At 35.2% G+C, this 25360-nt stretch overlaps 1 protein-coding gene across 2 annotated transcripts in view; it reads right to left on the reverse strand.

Annotated features, from left to right (window-relative positions):
- Positions 1–3344: 3344 nt before the first annotated feature.
- SOCS6 (suppressor of cytokine signaling 6) overlaps positions 3345–25360 on the reverse strand; it is a 33660-nt gene continuing 11644 nt past the window's right edge. For both annotated transcript variants that reach the window (XM_026671979.2, XM_087961469.1), the window contains one exon: positions 3345–11213. In XM_026671979.2, the coding sequence (XP_026527764.1) occupies positions 9477–11078 (1602 nt within the window). In that variant the 5' untranslated portion in view covers positions 11079–11213 and the 3' untranslated portion in view covers positions 3345–9476. The remainder of the gene's footprint in view (positions 11214–25360) is intronic.

Here is a 25360-nt window from a genome sequence, read left to right on the forward strand (position 1 = left end):
ATCTGGAACCTATTTATTTGACATTTTATTGCTTGTTATTTTAACTGGTTTGTGTGTGTGTGTATGTGTGTGTGTGTGGGCCTAGGAGTTTAACAGCCTATACATGTGTGTTCATATAATGTATACACCTGTTTTTTTCCAGCTGAGTCCTGTTAAGATGCCACAGGTCAAATAAGAGTGTTCATACCAATTCTTGAATTAACAAGTATTTTAAAGAGGAAATGAAACGGCTTTCCTTTTCCCCCTCATATACTATCCTATAGTTCAGCCTGCATAATTTTGTACCCTGATCACTATGACTGTTTGAAGGCTTTTGTGTTGATTCAGTTTTGGCATCACCTCCCTGCATACCATAGCAGTTCCAGAAGAATAGAGGGGGAAAAAACAGGATCCTTTGGGTGTTCCACCTTTTCTCAAACTGTGAGAGGACTCGATTATTTGTGCCTGCTCAGTTTCTTATCTTTCATCTTGTTTTAAAACATGTACATGAATGATTATTTACACCATAAATTCATTTCAGATTCTTTTTTAAAATTTTCCGTGAGTTGGCAAGTTTGGGGCCCAGAAACTGAATTTAGAATCCCAGGATTTTGAGATGAAAAGTTGTTGTTAGATTTATAAGCTTAATTTTTAAATGTATCCATATTATATAACTTGACAGATGTTAATATTTTTTGTATATCTCAACTGGGAGTAATCATGACCTTGTCCTTTACCTTTGAACTTAAAGTTAAAAGATTTCTTTTGAAAGACAAAGTGTTTTATGTGTATTTGTAAAACATACAGAGTTAGAAGAGAACTCTGTAGGCCGAAAACACTTTGGAGTGTGTATATAGCAGCCTCCCTCAAACACTGCAATCCAAATAAGTTGGAATGAAAAACTGGCTGAGGATTCTGGGAGCTGTAGTTCCCACACTTTATCCAAGATCACAAATTTTCACATGATCCCAGGACATTACAACCATCATAAATATGAGACAGTTGCCAAGCATTTGAATTTTGATTACATGACCTTGGGGATGCTGCAACAGTCATAAGTGTGAAAAATGGTCATAAATCACTTTTTTTCCAGAGCTGTGGTAATTACATGAAATGTTGTAAGTCAAGGACTATCTGTGCAAGCAGTTTGCTGAGGTTTGCAAAATTGCTGAGATTCCAATACCTAATTTATGGTCAGTGTCTTAAAAATACTATCAGTTTTTCAACTTGTGCAGGAATATTCCAGAGTTTACTGAAAAATTATAATTCCTTGGATGGCTGAAAGAGCTATTTCCCTTTGACAATAAACATCCACACTTCATCATTTTGATGCCCATTTATATATTGATTCCCCAAAGGGCTAAACAGAGGAGATTTTACACTGCCACAAACATGTTTGAAGGCTACATTTGAAGCTATGAACATGCTGTTTCTCCTGGGACAGAGCTGCAAAATAATCTCCAAGTGTGTGATGAGTCACATAAGATCTGAACTTGAAAAGGCAGGGCTGAAGCTTTGGGGTTTTTTCTCTTGGTTGGGAGGTGGTGAGCAGATATTAAAAACAGGAATGATATTTTGCCTCTTGGAGGCCTCATATGCTCCTTTTTCTCCCCCCTTCTCCAAATGAGCTGAGAATTGCAATTTTGAATCTTTCTGGATCTATGCATCAGCTGACTGGGGTGTTTCAGGAGCTACAAAAAGGGCTGAAGATAGGTTTACCTTACTATTTCCTCTTTATGTCAGTTGTTGTACTCAAAACTGTGTTGCACTGTGTTATTTTTCTGTTTGAGTGACAGGGTAGATCAATTCTGGTTGGTTTTCCTTTTCTAGCAGAGTAGAAAAAAAGTTTCAGCATCCATTTTGAGATGAGATATGAGCGCATGTTTAGCATGAGCAAAGCATTTTCATTTCTTATCATCTCTCCTTTTGAGTAAAAAGAAGAAAAGTTCAAAGCAGCGAGTAAAATACTGGAAAAAAATAAGTGGGGATAAAGCTAAGATTATAGCTTTATAGAGCATAAGGCTTTCCCTTTTCATTAATCCAAGTCATAGCAGTTTTGGGAGTTGTCACTAAACGTAGGCAAAAAAGTTTATCCATTGTTTTCTAGCATGATGCTTTTAGAATCCGAGTTGGGATTACACACAGTTTTTATAGGAATCATATAGACAGAATCACATGCCATGTCCCCACTAAAATACCCTTTTAAATTGGTTTAAAAAGAAATTTACAGGTTCAGCATTATGCTGGATCTTGGATTATTCAAACAGAAGGAATAAGTGGAACAAAATAGGCATGATTGCCTATTTTTACACAAAAATGTTATTTCTGTGCTTTTGGTACCAACAGGGGATGTGAACAGAGGAAGCCATCCTCAAAAAGCACTTAGATAAATTGGAGTTGCTCCACATTGGACTGCATCCATTCCCACAGCACTGGGCAACGTCCCAACTGTATCTTGCTTTATTATTTAACTCTGAAGCAGGAATATGAAGGTTTCCAAAATGTGGATACAACCTCTAGATGTCAGTAAAGTAAAACTCGAAAGCTCAAAATCCAGTGTTTTGTTTGCTTGTTTATTTGTAATAAATGCATTCTAAAGTTTGTACACTACTATGTTGGCACAGTTACTCAGTTGCATTTGGATTCTTTTCTGGGTTCCTTTTTTTCCCCTTTAAGCTTGCTTAATCTTTTCAGCGCTTTCCCCCATTTTGTTGGATTTTACTTAGCAAAGTTTTTATGCTCAAATTCTGTTTGGGAGCAGCAATTTTCCAGCAAACTGGTTTTGTTCAGACCTTCCCCAGACAATTGCTCCTTAAACAAGGAGCAAGTGTGCATGATAGTAGTTTGTTCAGCCTTTTCTTTTTCCAAGAGGAGCTTAAAATGGATGCTAAGTCAAAAGTTAGTGTAACAAGATAAAGCAATTTTGGAATTTTAATTTGAGGTAATTCTCAATAAATAGCAAGAGCCCTCAGACTTACATACCGTTTTACAGTGCTTTACAGCCCCCTCTAAGTGATTTACAAAGTCGGCATATTGACCCCAACAATCTGGGTCTTCATTTTACCGATTTCAGAAGTATAAGCTTGAGTAAAATAAAACCAACTAAGAGCGAGGCCCTAACAAATTGAATTTGGCTCACACACTGCAGAATCTCCATACTTTTCTTCTGGGGTTTTGTGAAACGGCTTTATTTTTGGCATAATTTTAATGCCATCCAATTTTCCTAGGATACTAAGAATGCATAGAGGTTAAAACTCATTAAATAAATCCATTGTGAAGCAGAACAAATTTTTTCCTCACATTTATGGGAGGGAGAGGACTGGCCTATGCAATCTTTGACATTTCATTAAAATATCCACCAAAGATTTTTGTGAATGTTTTTTTTATTTACACACTGTATCTAGAAGCAGATACATAAATTCTTATACAATTTTTTCAAAAAATGTGCAAGAAATTACTATAATCTTTTTAACAAACCAAAACACTTTTAAAATCAATGGACTTTGGATAATTCATTCTGTTGTGTGCTTAATACAAACAGTGCACACATTATTTAAACATACAGAAAAGTGTAAACTACAGCAATCTGGATTTTAAGTATTATTTTCATGGCACTCCACCACCACTATAAAATTTCCCCCCCAATACACAGTAATACAAAATGTGATAAAAATTCCCCCTCCCACCCCATTGGCATAAAGAGTTTGGATCATTTTCCAAATACTTCAAACTTTACAGTATTTCTTTTTTAAGGAACTATCCCAACTTTTGTCAACAAATGTTTAATTCACATTTTAGAACATTTAAAGTTTATAATACTAATGATTGCTGATGTAATAATCTTTTAGCTTATTAAAAATTTCAGTTATGTGGCAGAAGTCCATTCCTTACTGGAATTCACAGTCAATATATTGCTGGCATTTTTATTTAACAATTCCAATATTTACATATTAAGAAATGCATTTCTCTGAAAAACAGCATGTTTTGTAAAATTCACCAATTAGGCTTCATAAGGAGATAAGCACCTTGATAAACAATAAAGATACCTGGGACTTTTTTTAAAAAATCCCATTCTTGGTTTTACAAGATTTTATCTCCAGAACATTGACCACAGGGTGGAGATAAGCAACACTACATTTTAATCCCTTTTTCCAGAAGATCACCTGGGTAAAATTAGAGTATGTGATCATTATTCAAAACTTATATGGAAAAAATATTTCTAAACATTCTCTGAATCTCCAGCTCTATCAAACTTCCTTTCTACCCAAGGATCTAGTACATTTAGGGGTAGTACTAAATTATCTGATAATAAATTTATTGATAATAGCTGAACCTGCATTCTCGAGCAATCCAATCTTAAAAAAACTGTTTTGTAAAAGGCAAGTACTATTTTTGCAGTTACAGATGTTAGGGAATAATATATTGAGATCTTCACTACTTTTAATTCCAATTCTACAATACATAAGATTTTCCATTGGGAAAAAAAATTCCCCACATCAAAGACCTGGATTTAGGTGAAACATCCTTTGAAGTTTATCATGATACTCTTTACAAGCTGTGATCCTTCAAGATCCTTGAAATATGAAAGCCATTGTTTTGGCTCTGTTCAGTGAATTCCTGTAAGACATTATGTCCAGTGCTGATGATCAGAAAAGGCATGAGCTGCATGTAAAAACAGTCTTATACTTGAGTCTATAAAATTTATGGATTGAGTATGTGTGTTTGCCTCATGAATAGACAATAAGAAGTATCCCTTTGAGACTATGGTGCTCACTTTTTAATTCAATATTATTTTCTAACTTATTAAAGATAACTAGGATAAGACAGATGCATCTCAGCAATACTGAAAATATCTGTTGTTTCCAACAGTTTAATCTATTAAAAATTTGGTTAATTTTTAAAGAAGGATTCTCTTATTTTTGAAATCAATCTGAATTCTTCTACCCAAGTGTGCATGTAGGCTGACTTGGCTGTTTACTTCTCTCACAATCTACAAAAATCAATCACTTTAGACTCTTTTTTTTTTACTGTAGTTCTCGTAATGTTTTTGTTTGTTGAATAGAGAAATGCCACCATAAAAGCAACTTTTATTATTGTCTTATTTTTATGATTAACTTTGTAATAGTGATTTTTTTATTTTTTTGCTAATATGCTGTAACCTTTTTTAAAAAAAATTACGTTACTAATGTTTTCCAATTGCATTTATTAACTTAAACTAGACTAACATGCAGGTTATGGTATTTTTTTAATTAATCAAATTTAAGTTTACATCAATACTGTCAGAATGGACTTGTTTCTTCTCTCAACATTTCAATAGTATAAAAACTTTCATAGAATCTAAATTTCTCATTGTTACAAGAAATGTTAGGCAACTAAAGTTTTCCATCTTGAGGCTGCCCATTTTCTTATATATAAACATTTCTTCTTAAAATTTACTAAATATAAACACGTAACAGCCTATGTGATCTCCACCATGAGCAGCGCATTTGCTCAAGCGATGTAATATTTGACAGAAAAATACCATTTCGTTGCAGCACTTTTTGTAAACTGGTATTTCCATGTTTCAGTAGTTGTTCTGAATTGTCACACTGGATGAGGGAGCACTCACTTACAGAAATAGATAGAAGAACAGAAAGCAACGTATAATTATGCACGGCAAAAGATACGCGCTTTCTACAATGGCTAAACAAGCAACAGAAGGCAACTCACAATAAATTTGGGATGAAATTTTCAATCAAAAGTCATTGCAGAATTTTCCATTCTTTTTAAAAATCTAATATGCAATTTAAGAAGAGACTGGATAACAATTTGTTTAAGATAGTATAGGGTCTCCTGCTTGAGTAGGGGGTTGGGCTAGAAGATCTCCAAGGTCCCTTTCAAATGTTTTTCTGTTCTGTTCCATACCACTTATTGACGCACACAGAGAGATACAGTAGAGGTCTTAACTGGCACAATGAAGATTAGGATGTTCAAAGCAATTATCACTAGCTGTTTGTCTTATACCTTAAAGAGCTGCTGCCTAGAAGACCTAAGTGGATTTACTTCTCAAGTGTTTCTCAACCTTCTACCTAACCAATTGCTGCCCTAGCCAACCAAAGCAGAAAACAACGATAGTATTGCCTTTGCTAGGTTGTCTCTTCATCAGCTTGGAAGAACAAAATAGATCTGCTCCTACTGATGTACAATATTCCCTGAGCCAAATGCAGATGGCTCAAGGCTCATTCCTGCTGTTGGTTTTATTTGTTATTGTTCAGTGAATGAGGGATTCGTGCATGACATTGGCTGTAGTCTGGCTCTCTGGAAAATGATGGGCAGACAGGTTACAGAGGATACTAAAGAAGGACTTTCTCATTCACATGGCCATTTGTTAATATATGGTGTCTTTCCTAGTTCTATGTAATGAAAAAAAAAACTTGTTTGTTCTGTGAGGGATACGACTAGGCATGCAATACAAGAACGTATTTTAAATTTTAATGAACTGAAGATATAAAAAGATGGCAACCAATGTAGCAGCAGGTTCAGTGTCTACCATATAGCCGGAAATATGATTGGGCTATTAAAAATCTAAATATGGAATTGTAATACCATCATAGTCCCTCAAATCATTCTTCATTAAACACTGGGACTTCAAAAACTTTTTGTCATAATATACATTAGTTACTCCAGAGAACTTTCTTCATCTACCACTAACTAAACAGTCCTTTATTTGACATATCCTAGAGACAAGGATTTTACTCTAACATGTACTTTCCTACTGTAGAAAAAAAAATCCTTTTCTTCATTAGGCGAAACATGGTACCATCATATATCATTGTGCCTTTTATATATAAAATTTGTAATCTTGCTTGGGAGTAAAAATTAAGAAACAAAAATGAAGATTTTGCATAAATATCAGAATGGCAAAGACAAGATACACACATATATAGAAAAAATTTGCCCAGGAATTTAAGAACATCTCTCTTTATATAATTTGTTTTTCAAAATCTATTATTCTGTAACTTGGTAAGAGAGCTGTTTTCCCCATCTATATCCCAAAGCAAGACAGACTTTGTCTCTGATACTCTCTTAAACAGTCTGATCTAAAAATAGTTTTTTTTAAAAAAATAGAAATTTAGCATATTGACTCACACAACCCAAGATGTCAGGCCACTGCAGCACCTTCATATATTAATAGTATAAATTCATTCAGAAAAAAACACAAAACAGGTAGAAGAAGCAAGAGTATACCCCAAAATAAAGATTTCTCAAAATTTCATCACCCTTTAAATGTTTTAATAATCAGCAAAATAATCATCAGTATTCAAATGAGAAAAATGCAAACAAAAGAAAGTCACATCGCAGTGGCACAAACTAATTTCTGTAACTTTAAAACCACACTCTCAAATTGCATGAATTTATTCAGAAATTTCAGAATACAGTTTCCTACTTAAGATTTTGGTTCACAGAAACTCTTATAAACATAAGAATACTTTGCTTCCACAGTATAATGTTCATCATGGAACAATTTGCAGAAATAGTCTTTTGACCACAAATATTTTTAAACAGACTGTAATTTCTTTATAAACCTATTGGCATTTTTTTCCCTACAAAAACATACACAAAACAACACCATCAGACTTAAAGCCTACTGAAGGCAGTGGAGCCAATTAACATCAACTTTCCCCAATTTTTCATCAAAAGAGGTGAAGGCATTTATCAAGACTGGGTCCAGGCTGTAAAACAGCCTCATTTATAGGCCTTCCAATTCATTGGAAATTTCTCCTATGCAGACCCCACTAAAGTGAGAGAAAACAATATACTGAGGCTGTGGAAATCCTGTTGTTCCTGGCAGATTATCCCGTTACAAGTATCCAAAATTGTATGGATTTTCCTTTTTTTCAAATAAGAATTTGTAGAAATGAAAGTGGTAATGCACTTGAGTATTTCCTATGGTGACTATTTTGCTACTTAATGTCACTGTCTTCAATTTTAAAACGTGCATTTTTATTTAAAGAATATTTGGGGGTTAATTTAGGTTCTGTTCACTTGCCAATTAAACTAAATTATAATGATGGCAAATTAATACTGAACAATACAGGAAAGCACATTTAAAACTGAGGCCATATTCTATCAAAGTTAAGTACTTCTTAATCTTATCATTTTCCATGGGAAAAGATTATACATGTGGTTACCTCATCCAAGAAAATTAATGGAATTTAAATTCCCGTTGAGCTATTTAAGATCCAATTGTTGCAGTAATTACAGGATACAGCTCGTCCTCGACTTACGACCACAATTGGAATCAGAATTTCTGTTACTAAGCAAGGTTCTGCCCAATGTCATTATCTTTTTTGCAACGGTTATTAAGAGAATCACTGCAGTTAAGTGAACCATGTGGTCATTAACTGAATCTGGCTTCCCCCATGACTTTTCTTGTCAAAAGCTAGCTGGGTGGGTCACAAATGGTGTTCACATGACCCCAGGATGCTCCAACTGTCGTGAATACATGCCAAACAACCGAATTTTGATCATGTGACCATGGGGATGCTACGGTGGTACTAACGTCAAGGACCAGTTATAAGTCAGGATTTTCAGGGTCGTAACTTCAAAAGGCTGCTTAACAAATTGGTTGTAAGTTGAGAATTACCTGTATTTTTAAATTCAATGCTACATAATTTTTAAAAATTTCAGTTGAGACAAATCTCAGTTTTGAAATTCCCTGAAGTTTTATTTAAATCAGATTTCTATAATCCCTTCAAATATTTTTAAATGTTTAGCTTTTGTGTGAATATTATTGATGACTTCCAGTATTCATTTTACAGATATTTTTCAAAGGCTATTTTCAAATTTAAAAATGCTTAAGAATGAACAAAACAAAGCAACATCTGCAATAATGGAACTGCTTAGGAGAAAGGAAACTTTCAAAATGTACGATGCACAACTGTATTGGATCACATATTGCCTCCAACCTACAGTTATTTGTTTTTAATTAGATATTAGGGAATTGTTTTAAGCATGTATCCAAGTTCGGTACACTAGAATATTTTACCCCAAACTTTTTTTAAATTAAGAACAGAACAAAAAAAAAGACTATTTGAAAACGAAAAAATATATCCCATCAAGTTTCAATATTTTTTTTTTACTTATGGTTGAAAACACATGAAATGTGCTTCAAATGCATAAAAAATCACAGTGGATTAGCAGCAAAGGAGATAGGGAATTTAAGGACAATATTTATCATTCACATTGTGATTATTTTGCACACTGAATGAAAGATAGTTATTTTACTCTTCTAAAAAAAACCTTTTGAGACCATTGTTTTAAAAAAGAAACTCCAAATATCCATTAAATTCAAAATGCATTACTCTTCTTTATGCACAAAAATGAAATTATGGCGGCAAAAACAAAAACAAAACTAGTAATAATTAAGTTTGTAAACTGTGTATCAACCACTCTTTTATTTATTTTTGTTGTTGTTATTATTCCCAAAGTGCAAGCTGCAAATTTTCCATAAGCCTTCAGTAGTGCTTTTCTTGTAAATAATCCTTCATTTTGTTTGGCAAAGGCAGTTTCTGAATCAGATCTATTCTGGTATACTGACGTATAACAAAGCGACACAGGTACTGCAAGGAGCGCACTTGCATGAAACGAGATACTGGATTGGTCAGTCTCACTGGGTAAGTTGTAGATCCAGGTAATCGAGATCTCGAATAGCAAAATGCACCATTTTCAGAGTCCCTAATCGAGTGTTCAATTAGATCAACTATAGAAGTATGTCCTTCCACATCGGGTTGTTCATAAAAGCTAAACCTACCATTTGAATGCTCAATTCTAGTATGAAGTGTTTTACCATGAGAACGGAAACTCAGACTCAAAAGGTAACGGTCGTCAGAACTGTCTCGCACAAGAAATGAACCGTCAGGAACATTAGCTAATTTTCCCTCTGCTTCCCATCGTGTAATTGGACCCCAGTACCATCCTTGTTTTGCCAATTTTTTAAGTTCTTCTGTAAGACTTGTTACAACCATTGGGCCACTATTTTGTACAGAATCATAGACTCTTGCAACTCCTGGTGCAGAGTTAGGATCAAAATTCAAATGGCAGCGCATACTTTCAGCCACATGGACATCTGTGCCATTCAGGCTGTTAAAGTTCCTTTGGATTTGATTATTCTGTAATGGAGGTAGCAATGGTGAGAGTGGGGGAACATCATTAACTCTTGGACTTTGCAACATGATTCCTGTTGTACCAATCAATAAACCGTTTACTGCTTGGTCCACAAAGATATCCGGAGCAACTACTACGTCTTCATTCACTGAACCCTCTTCTTCATGAAATGTACTACTACCCATTTGAGAAGAAACAGTTGAAACCTCCATGGGTGAGGAACTATCCAGACAGTAACTACGTGATCCTTCCAAAGGATACATTCCCTCATCTAAAGGCACAGTGTACTGAATGTAGTCCTGAGGCATAAGTCCAATAACTACAGGCACATGTTCATCAATATGAAGATGCAAATCTCCATTCTGAGATTCTGTACTTTTGAATGCACTGTTTTGTTCATGGAACCTGCTGTCTGGCTGCAAGTCATGGAAATCTTTGCGCACACCATTCAGTGCAGGGCTTGGGCTTGAAGAGTGGACCAAGGCCTTTACTTTCACTTCCATTTTTATACATGTTTCTTCGGAGTTTGTCGGCCGGAGGGGCCATGGTGTTGGACTATAGTGGTGGTTTCGGAGGGATGTGGACCGAAGAGGTCGTTGAGCTCTTACATCTTTGAAAGTTATTGGCGCAGAAGAAGAAGAAAAAGTATCTTCATCAGCAGAGCTCATGGATGGCGTGCTGCCCTTTCCACCTTTTTGCTTCTGTTTTGCTGAAAGTCGTCTTTTTAATGTACCCATTAAACTTTCACTCTTTGATCTGTTTTTGCCACCTTTCTCATCTTCGCTGTTGATGTCACAGCTAGCCAAATCTTTACCATAACAGCTAGCAAACAAGGAGTCATCATTTCCAAAATCATTTAATGATGGCTGTGCAACTACAACAAAGTCACTGTCATCTTTGCTTTTATTTAAGTTAAAAGATTTACGAATGGTCTTCAGACTAATTTTCTTCATTATGAAATGCAGCAATTCGGGTAGGGATTTTGTTTATTCTCGAGTGTACCAGAGATCTGTCCCTAAAAAATACGAAGCCGATGCTTCCACATTGACGCGTCTTATCCAGACTCATTAACTTGCAAGAGCCATTTCCTGAAAACAGAAAAATAAACAAACAATAAATTTCATGTGGGACATGATCTGTAAAGAAATCTGAATAACTAAAATATAAACTAACAAAATCAGTAAAGCAGAGTTAATATCAACATTATTATCGATCAATAAGTGGCTAATTTATTGAGCACAGTTTATTTCATACATTATGTTAAGCTTTGTTCTGTTGGTTTATTCTTTGTATCTCATATTTTGGGTTAGGATACATTAATTGTCATTAAACTGTACATTCACATATTTCATAGCTATTCTTTTGCATCATTTTTCTTCTATTTCCATTAACTTTAATACTATTGTGCTAAAATAACCAAACTGGCAAATCTCAGTTAGTGCCTGTCCAATAAATTGAATTTAAAAATATGCTATTTCTTATTATAATCTGAAAGAAGATAACCGTTCTGTGGTTCTGTGATTCATTCTGTTTCAGCTACTCATTAAATTTGGCAAGCATTTTCTGTAATCATCCCAAACTGAAGAGGCTTATGGTTAAAAGCATTAGCCTATAATTTGTTTGTATGTCCAAGCTGATAGGCATGTGGCTCTCACACAAGGCCTCTCGAAGAAAAAATGAGGCAAAGAATAAAGTCCAATAACAAAAAGAAAATGCAACTTGGTGATTGACAATTTTGCTTCCAAGAAGCAAATTATGGCACCTTACACAAGCTCTCTTTTTCATGTCCAACAGCCATGTTCTTTGTAATAATGTAGAGAAATGCAGTAATACAAACTGTAGAAAATATATTAAAGGAACACTGTACATTAATTAATACAAACCCAAACCAAATCACACTATATATCCAAAATTCTAAGACATCTATTATCCTGGCTTCAGACCCTTTTTCTATATACAGATAGTCCTCGACTTACAACAGTTTGCTTAGTCACCATTTGAAGTTATACCAGCACTAAAAAAAAGGACTTATGACTGTTTTTCACAGTTATGACCATCACATTGACATTTGGATGCTTGCCAATTGGTTCATACTTATGATGGTTGCAGTGTCCCTGGATCACGTGATCACTGTTTGTGGATCTTTTGACAAACAAAGTTGATGGGAGATTCAATTAACAACCATGTTACTAATTTAATAACTGCAGCGATTCACTTAACAGCTGTGGCAAGAAAAATCGTAAAATGGGGCAAAACCCACTTAAGAGATTTCTTACTTAGCAACATAAATGTTGTGCTCAATTGTGGTCCTAAATTGAGGGCTACCTATATAACCTTGCTAACCACAGCGTGTCCCTCCAATGTATTCCAAAACAAGATATTGAGAAGGGATTACATCATTATGAAATGTGTTATTGCTTGTAAAGAAGTAGCAGTCATGGAGATAAAAAGATTTGATTACAGTATGTAGGAAGAAGACTAATACTTTTTTTTTTTGCGCCAGGCTCCTTTTGAAAACGTCCTTCTCAAAGCTGGTATTGTGTCAGGAGAAAAAAAAAAAGTAGCTATTGATACAGCTTTCCTTCTGCATGAACAGCTTTAGGGAAAAAGGCTGACAAGTCAAGGCATGGCATGGTGTAAAAACTTACTTCCTTTTTTATTATTATCATCAACCAATTTTTAGAGTTGCCATTTCTTTTTAAAAATACAAGTCTTGTGAAACATAAATGAAACATGTCTCATGTGATCCAGTTTAACCCTGAAAAAAATCAAGAAGGTTCTGAAACGGCAGAACATTCCTGAAAAAGGAAGAACATTCGAAAAGAAAGAATAGGATATATGCAAGTGTGTAGCTCACATTAATCCTAAAGTAAAAAACCTTATTGCTGAACAATTAACTAAAATAGAGATTGATTTCAAAAGCTAAATGGGGTCAGATCCTATTAGTACTTAAACAAGATACTATCATAAAAATCAGGGTTAAGAAATTACAGAAGGAATAATTGCAGAGACACGTGGTGTTTTTTTTAACAACATGTAACAACAGCAAGTCTTTTATTTATAGCTTTTCATTTAACAATGAAGTTACAATGGCCTTAGAAAAAGTGACTTATAAGCCATCCTCAAAGTTCCAACCACTGCACAGCTCCACAATCACACGATCATAATTCAATTGGGAACTAGCTCATATTTACAACAGTTGTCCCAAAGATGCTTTTTCAGGAGGCAACCAAGCAACTGGAGAAAGTCCAGTTGCCTCCTGAAAAAGCACCTTTGGGACAACCATAACCTGGATGACTGAGAATCTCTACAGACATTTACAACAGTTGCAGCATTTTGTGATTGTGGGATTGTCGTTTGCAACCTTCCCAACCAGCTTCCAATAAGCAAAGTCAATTAAAGAAAATAGTTTTCACTGAATGACATTATTTACTTAACAACCATTGTAATTCATTTAATGGTCATGGTAAAACAGTCTTAAAAATCAGGTCTGGTTACATGATGAATTGCTTAATGACTTTTATCGCTTAGTGATCGAAATTCCAATTCCAATTATGGTGTTAAGTTGGGAATTACCTCTACTCACTAAATGGAAACTGACTGCTTGAGAATAGAAGTAGATCAGTTGTGTCCTTCGTAGTGTTAATAAACTAATCTGGTAGTAATGAAAACAAATTTTAAGATCCCCAATTACTCATATTGAAGAGTTGAAGGAAGGAAGGAAGGAAGGAAGGAAGGAAGGAAGGAAGGAAGGAAGGAAGGAAGGAAGGAAGGAAGGAAGGAAGGAAGAAAGAAAGAAAGAAAGAAAGAAAGAAAGAAAGAAAGAAAGAAAGAAAGAAAGAAAGAAAGAAAGAAAGAGGGGGGGGACTGTTTGTTCTTTTTTTAACTGACTAAATGTTTTTTTTAAAAAAGCTGTTTCAAAATGGAAAAATAAATGTTCAGGGATTAGACCATGGTCACCAGTTAAGCTCAACCTGAAGAAGACTCTTCAAAATTTCTAAATATAGCAGTAAAGAGGTAAACTATGATCAGAGTTAGTAAATTCTCATCACAAGTTCTTTAACATTTCTGTTAACTACACTACTATGGTAAAATCTTGAATTAACAGACCAAACAGGGATATCTGATGTTCCATTAATGCAAGGGTGTCAAATTGGTGGCCCACAGGCCAGATGCGTCACATGCAGGCCTTGGCCACCCCAGCTCCAGAGAAAAAAATGTCGTGATACGTCACATAATGGCAATGTGACACCACTAGTTTGACACCCATGCATTAATCCATTAAATCATGGATATGTGAGCCAGTGAGTGAAATATAGTTTAAATGTTACTAATTTATTGCATCAGAGCATCTCCCTCCTATACCATATCTGAGATTTTAATGCTAAATCAAAGAATCTTCTTTGGGATATTAGTTTTACTGCAATTGTGCAAATTTATTTAATGAATATAGAAAATACCAAACTGATTTCTAATTCAATTCACAACATGAGACACATACACTTATCTTATTTCTTTAATGGCTCTAAAATGACCCAAGAGCAAGTATTCGCTATAGAATTATCTGCAGAACAACCTTGTATATATATGCCAGGAAATTTGGATAATCTCTGAGAGACAATGCCATGTAAGTAATTTCAGCTCTAATCCAAAACCACTGATAGTAAAAACAAGCAAACAAACAAACCTATAGTAATTGGATTTGGCTTTCTCCTTGCAACTATCAGCTTACACATTTAGTATATAACTTAGTAAATAAATTAAGATCTCAATGGTTTTCCAAGTATGCCTAAATGAAAACTGCATGTTTGTATTAAAATGAAATGACTTAGCTGTTAAATGAGACTAGCTACATTAGAAAAAAAAAATCAATGCTTTCCTGTTTTAAATTCAGTGCAGTGATGGTGAAAAATATCAAATACAAAATTTCCGGAAAATCTTCATGGGTTAGAAAAAATTATCAACTTTCATATAATCAATAATAGAAAACAAATCTGGGTTGCCTATCATACTAAACTGGTTTAGGCAAGGGGTCAGCAAACATTTCAGATTCTTTGGCTACCACTAGTCATTCCCATATTGTGGCCTAGATGATTTTAAAACAATTCCTCAAAAATCTGCAAGAATATTCAAAATTCTGCAAATCCCATTCTGAATTTATGCAAGCCTGCAGAAAATATATGGAATGCTGGAGTGGTCATGCAATAGGTTGTAGTTCTCATGAGAGTTTAGGCCCGTTTAATGTTTCAGTTTTATAAAATATTTTAAGCAACATACATACATACATACACAGTGTGCTCATTTGTGACAAGCAACATTGTGCAAAACAGAGAAAAGAGTAGAAAACAAGAAGCAAGATGAATTAAATACATGAGGTAAGAAAAGGGATATATAGCTAGAGCTATATCAATCCAATTCGATGTAGTTCTCCATATCTTCCTATCTTTGCAAACCATCCTTGCTCCCAATATACTGCAGGTACTGTTAGCTGTGGGTTGCAAGTAAAATGTGGCTAAGATCTCATGAGAACTACAACCTAATGCATGAGCACTCAATCATTCCATATATTTTCTTTATGCAAGAATTCAGAATGGGATTTGCAGAATTTCGAATATTCTGGCTTACACTGGAGTTTCTAGTTTAGAGGTCCTAGCTTCCACAAAATCACATGGGCAGACTTGTGACTCTGTGTAGAACTGAGCTTTATTTGTGCTTGTGGCATTCTGGCTATAATTTGCAGAATTGATCACTATTGTCATTACTATTAGCAGGAAATGCTACCATGTGATATAAATCGAGTTATGTCTGAAAACCTGGTCTATGTCTTCCTATTTACTAAACAAAAAAAGTACAAATAATAATTTTATTTAGAAGTTTGTGAACAATATTAGAGAAGGAATATTGCTCCAGCACCGTGTTATAACTCCTGCTTTAGGATTGTTTATTTCCATAAAATATCTTTAAGAAATGTTAGACTTATTTAAAATAACAAGCACAGACCTTGTAAAACAGATGCAGTAAGGTCCTGCGCATAGCCACTGACATCCTTGTAACAACATCTGAGACTAACTGCAGTTTTTAAAAATTCTTCAAAATCAGCCATATAATTTTGGCACCACAATAATCCAGAAACAGTCAGATGTCACTTGAATTATATGCCCAACAGAAATAATCTTCAAGCTCACTCTTCTCCTACAGTCGTAGTAAGTGTGGAAGCATCTATTCAGTGACACATTATACCATAGGTAAAAGAGGCATTTGCCTAGGGCAATTCAGAATGAGGGATCCCCAAGTCACATGCCATTCCAACATCTCTTTCTGGCCATATGCATACCTCTGGCTGGTGTCTTATGGCTTTTCCCAAATCAAGAAAGGATTTTGAAAAGCAAATTCTGGGGCCTCAGGTTAACCCAGCTCCTGTGCACATGCGCCAACCTTGTTATTCCATGTTACAGTCATTATTTAAATTTTTAATAACCCAATGCCTAGATTCACCTGCATGCGAGTGAATTTTATATGCCACTTTATGCATGAGCTACAATGGTGTAGTGGTTAGAGTGCAGTACTGCAGGCTACTTCTGCTGACTGCCGGCTGCCTCCAATTTGGCTGTTCAATTCTGACCAGGCTCAAGGTTGACTCCATCCTTCCAAGGTGGATAAAATAAGTACCCAAATTGTTGAGGGCAAGATGCTGACTCTGTAAACTGCTTAGAGAGGGCTGTAAAGCAGTATATAAGTCTAAGTGCCACTGCTATATAAAAAAGTCCAAATATAAAACTATACTGGTGTTTGGACATATAAAATATTAAAGATCTGGGCAGGTAAAGTGATAGAATTTCTCATTTCTTCATATTTATTGTGATTTGATGTCCTTTTAAATCATGTAATTACAGATATTTTGTAATACAAACGGCATTGCTTGGAAAGATTGTTAGGTATAACATTGATACCAAATATGGTTTGGGTGAATAAATATATAAAACTTAGATATCATGGTTTAAGTGCTTATCACTTTAAGCACAATGCAGCAGGCAATTAGCCGATTAAGGGTGCGGTTAGAAGTTACAATATAAGGAAGCATTAGAAGCTGGAAAGCTTACTGTCTGTGACTGTCTGTTACTGGCTGTAACTGTGTGCTGGCTGTAACTGTGTGCTGCTGCGACTAACTGAGATTACTGACTGTGAGTGTCTGTGACTGAACTGTTATTGTTTGCTACTGTTTGCTGAATATCCAGCGTTTGTTTCTCTGGAGAGTGAAACCGGAGGAGGAGAAGATATCTTTATCGGCTGATAAAGATATTGCAAGGACTCTTAACTTGGACTATACTAGTGAGTCTTTCTGGATGGAAATACTGTGAATGACTTAATGGACTGAATGACAATGCTTAAACTCTAACTGGATTAAAAACTATTTAAACTACAAACAGTGTTTGTGTTCAGTGTGTGTATACTCTGGGGCCCTTCCGCTCTCCTTTGGTTGCCTGGCTTGACTACTGCTGCAATACTCTGCTAGGGGTTAATTCCCAAACCCTAACATTGGTTATGGGCCCAGCAGCATAGTCTAACTAACCAGGATATAGCAGAGAGAGTTGGTGTGAGTTGCACATTACTGTAAAAACAAACTGTTTTAATTAGTTTAAAATAGTCAAAATATCTGAAGAGTAATGGCACAAGTAAATTTGTCACAACTGTCCATGATATCCAGGCTGGATGGAACAAACTATGTTTCATGGTCAATGAAATGTAGTTTACTTCTACGCAGAGAAGGTTTGTGGGACATTATAGCAAACCCACCAGATGTGAGTAGCTGGGATCCTGCTAATGATGATGATAACGAAAAGTTACAAGAAGCAGGCTTTATGCATCATAGGACTGACTCTCTGTGATCAGCAGCTTGTCCATATTCGTGGAGAAGAAAATGCTGCAAACTGCTGGGAGAACCTCAGGAAGATTTATGTTCGGGACAGTGTAGGAGCACATATAAATCTTACACGGAAGCTTTTTCGAACGCATCTTCAGAGGAATGGAGATATGTTAGTTCATTTAAACTGTATGAAGAGCATTTTTCAAGATTTGCAAGAAAAAGAGCTTATATTTAATGAACTGCAACAAGTCTACATAATATTATCTTCATTAGATCAAAGCTATGATGACTATGTGACTTCGTTGGAAGTATTGCCAAAAGAAAGCCTCTCATTAACCGAGATTACAGGCAGGCTACTAGAAGAAGCCAGAAGAAGGCGTGAGCGTGACGAGCTGAGAGAAGATAAGAAAGAAGAAAAATTATCTTCAAAGCTTGAAAGAAATCAGCTTAGTAAAGTAAAGCACCTGGAAGAAGAGAATTTATCTTCAACAGCATACACAATTAAAAAGTGTTTTAATTGTGGAGTCAGAGGACATTTGGCAAGATTCTGCAAAAAGAGAAAAAGTCAGAATGTAAAAAAGCCAAAGAAAGCATTTGAACTAGCCACGTTAAGCAACTCTGATGTGAAGAATAATTTATGGGTGGTTGACAGTGGCGCATCCCACTGCATCACAAGAGATAAGACAAAATTTATAAAAATGTCTACAAGTTCTCAACAACATATATCACTTGCAAATGGCTGGAACCTGAAAGCGAAAGGTCAAGGTTTTGCACGTTGTCCGTACATAAACCAGGATATAAAAATGTTGTATGTACCGCAACTAAAGTTTAATTTGCTTTCAGTAAGGGTATTAGATAAATTAGGTTATGTAATTACTTTTAAGGATAATAATTGCATAATTGAAAAAGATAACAAAAGGGTAACTGCAGCTTTAAATGGAACATTATATGTATTAGATAATAGTAAGAAAGGGAGGCTCAAACTGTATTTAATAATATTAAGCCTCATGAAGAATGTATCCATTTATTGCATAGGCGTTTGGGGCATGTAAATTTTAAAATGCTAAAACGTACAGTTGAGTTATCTGAAGGAACAAGGTTAAAACCTTGTGATAAATATTTGCGTTGTAATGTTTGCTGTGAAGATAAGAGCAAGGTATTGCCTGCAAATAGGCTAAATGGTTTCAAAACAAAAGAACCTTTAGAAGTAGTATTTGCAGACATAATAGGTCCAAAGAAACCCAGTATGGGGGTGCTAGATATATATTGAGCATTATGGATCATTATTCTAGATATGGGTTTTGCTATTTAATGAAAAGCAAAACTGAAACATATCAACATTTTTTCAATTGGCTTAGGTTTGCTGAAAGAAAGTCTAAGCGACAACTGATAACCCTGGTGACAGATAATGGCACGAATTTATTAATAACAAATTCCAGAACAGACTTAAGGTAGCTGGAATAGAGCATAAGAAGTCTGCTCCATACAGGCCAGAACATAACGCTTTTATTGAAAGAAGAGGCCAAACACTACAGGCAATGGTTAGAACAATGTTAAATGATTCTGGGTTACCTGATTCTTTGTGGGGGAGGCTACAATGTGTGCTAATAACATATTGAACAACGTTGTTAATACAACAACAGGTGAAATTCCATTTACCAGATGGCATGGCAGGAAACCTGATCTAAGTTACCTGCACACATTTGGTGCACCAGCATGGGTGCATATTCCTGCACAACTCAGAAAAAAGGGCAACATAGAGCTAAAAGATTTTTCTTCGTTGGTTATCAGGCAAACCATAGGGCATATAGATTTTGGGAGAAAGGCACATCTAAAGTGTTATGTAGTGCTAGTGCCCAATTTCTAGAACATGAAGGATGGGAGAAATTAGAACAGGATGCCAATAAAGATGTAATTATTGAATCCTATAGAAATCCCATTAGTTATCCCTGTAACTTTAAAAATAAAGTAAAGAGACAAATACAGGATGAAATAGTGCCCATAAAGGAAGAAACAGATTCAATAGCTGAACAGGATGAGGAAGATGAACAGGTAGTAGTTCAACAAAGTCCTCCTGTAAGCCCTGTAATTCCCAGAAGAACTACACGTGTATCTAGACCGCCTGATAGGTACCAGGCTAACACAGTGTGCCAGATTAATCAAGTTCCTAATTCTGTAGAAGAAATTAAAAGTATCCTACTAAGGAAAAAGAAAGATGGTATGCAGCAATGAATAAGGAACTGAATTCATTAAGTGATATGAAAGTGTATGAGAATGCCAAATTACCTGCAGGAAAGAAATCCATTGGCTGCAAATGGATATTTAAGGTAAAAACAGATAAAGATGGTAATTTAATCCATAAGGCAAGGTTAGTAGCCCAAGGTTTTAGGCAGAATGCCAATGACTACGATGAGGTGTTTGCACCTAGTCTTAAGGCAGCAACCTTGAGGGCAGCTTTAGTGTGGGCAGCTAGTAAAAACTATATAGTTAACCATCTAGATGTGGAAACTGCTTACTTGCACGCCCCATTAAAACATACTATTTATATGAAAAAACCTGTTGGTATTAAAAGTGAAAATAAGGATAATAATGATTGTTGGTTGTTAAAGAAAAGCCTCTATGGTCTTAAACAATCAGGCTATGAATGGAACCAGTATATTGTAAAGGAACTAGACAATATAGGATTTAAAGCTGGTTTAGCCGATCCATGTCTGTTTAAGAGGGAGACAAATGGGAAAGTATCATTATTATTACTATTCACAGATGACATTGCATTGATAACTGAAACTAATGATGAAGCAAATAAAATAATAACATCATTAGGAAAGAGAATAAAGATCAAGCAATTAGGGAGATAAAGAAGTATCTCGGTTTGAATATAAAGAAAACACGGAAAGGTTATAAGATATCTCAGGAAGATAAGATAAGCAAATAGCTAAAAGATTACAAGATGGAGCTTTGTAAGCCAGCTAAGACTCCAATGAGTCAGGAGTTTAGCAACACTGATGTACAAAGCCCTGAGTTTGATAAGGTGATTTATCAATCTTTAATTGGTAGTTTGAGTTATATTAGTAATTGGTCTAGACCAGATATTTCGTACTGCGTGAATCAGTTGGCTAGATTCAATTCTGCACCATGTGAAAGACACTGGATTGCAGCTAAGAGGATATTAAGATATCTTAAAAAGACAATGAATTATTCATTGTATTTAGAACCAAAGGGTGATTTAATTTTGTGTGCTTATGCAGATGCTAGCTTTGCATCAGAAAGAGACACTAGAAAGTCGACTTCAGGAACAGCCATAATGCTGGGTAAGACATTAATAGGCTGGAAGTCAATAAGACAACAGCATATAAGTTTGTCTACTATGGAGGCAGAATTCTCCTGTTTATCATTGTTATGTACAGAATTAATAATGTATAAACAAATGTTAATTGATATAGGTATAACTGTAGATTATCCTATAATTATACATGAAGATAATCAGGCAGCAATTCAAATGGCCACAAATATTGGAGTAAAAACAAGGAGCAAACATACAGATCTAAGATACCTAAACGTGAGACAATCTGTAAGAAGTAAGATGATTCAGCTAGAATACTGTATGTCGGAGGACAATTTAGCTGATAATTTTACTAAAGCCCAAGGTGCCAGTAAGCACCAGGAGAGTTGTGAAAAATATGGGATAAGATTGTAAGGTATTATATATTTATTTCACCCAAAAGGGGAGTATGTTAGGTATAACATTGATACCAAATATGGTTTGGGTGAATAAATATATAAAACTTAGATATCATGGTTTAAGTGCTTATCACTTTAAGCACAATGCAGCAGGCAATTAGCCGATTAAGGGTGCGGTTAGAAGTTACAATATAAGGAAGCATTAGAAGCTGGAAAGCTTACTGTACTGTCTGTCTGTTACTGGCTGTAACTGTGTGCTGGCTGTAACTGTGTGCTGCTGCGACTAACTGAGATTACTGACTGTGAGTGTCTGTGACTGAACTGTTATTGTTTGCTACTGTTTGCTGAATATCCAGCGTTTGTTTCTCTGGAGAGTGAAACCGGAGGAGGAGAAGATATCTTTATCGGCTGATAAAGATATTGCAAGGACTCTTAACTTGGACTATACTAGTGAGTCTTTCTGGATGGAAATACTGTGAATGACTTAATGGACTGAATGACAATGCTTAAACTCTAACTGGATTAAAAACTATTTAAACTACAAACAGTGTTTGTGTTCAGTGTGTGTATACTCTGGGGCCCTTCCGCTCTCCTTTGGTTGCCTGGCTTGACTACTGCTGCAATACTCTGCTAGGGGTTAATTCCCAAACCCTAACAAAGATAACAATTTATTATCAACAATATGTGCAATTAATAAGTGCTTGATCATTTGCTGTAAATTGTTTAAATATTGTCATACATTATTAGTGGAAGTTAATTAATTTTGGGGGCCCTAAATTTTATTTTGTTTAAGGTTCATGCAAGTGCCACTGCATCCAATGCTTCTTTTAAAGCAAAGATTTCCAGAGTGTCTAAATGTATCTTCAAACTGTGGACTGTGATGTCTCCTATTAAATGCCCAGATATTAAAATATGCATATATCATCAAACAGCCAGATTGTCACACATCAGCTCCACAAAGCTTTGTTAAGATAATTTCGTTCTCTATCATTTCAGCATTCTTTTTATTTGCTAAGATTTTTCAGAAATTTGGAAGTTCTGAAGAGCCTAACCCTTGGCTGATTTTGAAAAAGCTAAGCCGGGTCAGCTATGAGACCACCAGGAAATCCCAGGGCTAAAAATCCCAGAAAAAAAATCCTAGAAGAAAACAAATTAAAGTTACACAGCTGACTTTAGCTATTTCCATATAATTCCCAAGTCAAGAACTGTCACAGTCCTTGATTTATGACAGTTCAATTAACTAAGATTCAAAGTTACAAATGCCTTGGGAAAAAATGACTTATGACCTCTATTTGTATGTATGATCATCACACCACCCCCACGGTCACATGACTGACATTTGGGCACTTGGCAACTGGCTCACATTTATGATCATTTGCTCTAGTCATATGATCATAACTTCTGGCAAAAATACCCATTAGCGAAGCTAGATTCACTTAACAACAATGCTTAATGACTGTGCTGAATTGTCTTTACTTAGCTATCATCATAAAATTGTTATAAAATTTGGTTCAACTCATCTTATGACCACAACATAAGTTGTGCAACTTCAAGTCTAATTGTGGTTGTAAGCTGAGGATAAACCGTACCTTGATTTACCGCATTGTGACAGCACACAGCAGAATAAGACCAATTTACTATTTGGATTGAAGGCTTCCAGGAAATCCCAAAATTATAGGCCAGATCAGAAGGTTAAAAACAATCCTAAAGACACTTCCATATTTTTGCAGGGTAAATAAGTGCAGGTGTAATTTACTGATTGGTTTGCATGCTGCCTTCATTAACAGACTAACTCTAGGCAGGAAGCATTCATTTATTTAATTTATTTGTCAAATTGATATAGCTGCCCATCTCATAAACAAGTTGACAAGTTGGTGTTACTTGTTTCTGATACTTTTGGTGTCAAAATTATGGAACTTGCAAATTTGAACGATATATTCCAGAAAGAAGATAATAATAAATAAAAAATAAAGTAGAAATCTGAATTTAATCTGAAATGAATTAAAAGTAAATTCATACAGTTAAAATGATTGCTCATTATATCTAAAAATATCCCCATATCTGGGGAGTGTATTCAAGGCTCTGTGGGTCCTCTGATTGTGTCTCTTTGTTTTATCATTCTTTATCTGTTTTGAATACTGAATATGCAACTTAGAATATTCATCTATAAAATATTGTCAATTAACAGATATTGTTACATATTCCATGAAAGGACAATGCTTGAAAAATTAGCTTGCTGCTCATTCATCATCTGTTTGACATCATCTGTTGCTGACAATTAAATGATTTTTCTAAATGTCCAGAGTACACTTTGTTTGTTTTATCATAAAATACCAATGCAATAACAACTTTTTTTTAAAAAAAAAGGTCAACTAATTAAAAAGGAAGAAATTTAATGAGCCATTTGGATATTTCCATGTGGTTCCATTTAAGAACCATCAGCAAATATAAGTGGACATCGTTCACAAACAGCATTATCAGCATATTTCACTGCATAATTTAGAAACAACCCAGTTGGGATAATTGTAACCCACAGTTCGGGAAAGTCTCGTTCAAAAAACAGGAATAAATAATAGGGTAAAATCTTCTTCCCTCTTATCCTTCCATTATGACTTGTATCTGACTAAGATTGCCAATTACATTAAACAGGAGAACTCTGAATTGGATAAATGATTGTCCTTTTCCACAATGGGAGATAGCAAAAAGAACTATTTATGACACCATAAGGACCATACATTTGTTAAAACTGAAAACCAAAACTTGATATCAAATAGAAGTGTTTAACGTTGCAGTAGCATTTTTTATCAAGAAGATTATTTATGCTCCCCTCCTCCCCTCTTCTCACAACACATATAGACATAACCCACTTTCTTATGGATAGAAGAGGTGTTACAATTTTAACCTGCAAACTATCCCTGCACAGAAAGATTTGATAGGGATGTGCAATCTGCTGCTTTTCAGATGCTGATATGGCCATGCTGGTGAGCACTTGGGCAATATATTTCAACAATTCTGGAGGGCCATGCTTGTGTGCTTCACCAGCCTTCCTCTAATCAAGCGTGTAAATCTTACAGGAGTAAACAAGAAAGCCATTCAGAATGCAATTTGGTTAGCTATAGTATATACAATAATGCTGGATTAAATGTACAGTAAAACCACCACCAAGGTCATTATTGAATAGTGGAAGACTAAACATCACTCATTTTAAGAATATTTTTGAAACTTTTGAAAAAAGAGAGGTCCTTGGTTTTGTTCTAATGTTCCGTATTCAATCTATACTTTTTCAGAAAGCCAATGAGGACAACCAGAGATTAGAAATGGAGCTCTATGAAGAGAGTCTGAAAAAGCTAATATATTTAATACTGCAAAAAGAAGACGGTGGAATCGGATAGCACCCTTCAAATATCTGAACAGCTATCACCTCAAAAAGGCCAGGACCTCTTCTTTATCTTGGAAGAACAGATTTAAATGATAGAAAATGAATCCAAATGGAATGTCAGGGGGAAAGCCACTCAAGAGTAAATACATTTCAACAGCGGAATTACACAGACTCCGAATTTACTACATGCATTCAAGGAGAGGCTTGATAACCATCTCTTGGGGATACTTGAACTTTGATATCTAGATTGATTCTTGCCATCAACAGATGATTAAATTTTAGCTTAAATGGCTATTTCTTCTTAAGGATTC

Source organism: Notechis scutatus, chromosome 3, assembly GCF_049901735.1.
Source record: "Notechis scutatus isolate UNSWTSFEM ecotype Mainland chromosome 3, rNotScu1.2, whole genome shotgun sequence".
Lineage (NCBI taxonomy): Eukaryota > Metazoa > Chordata > Lepidosauria > Squamata > Elapidae > Notechis > Notechis scutatus.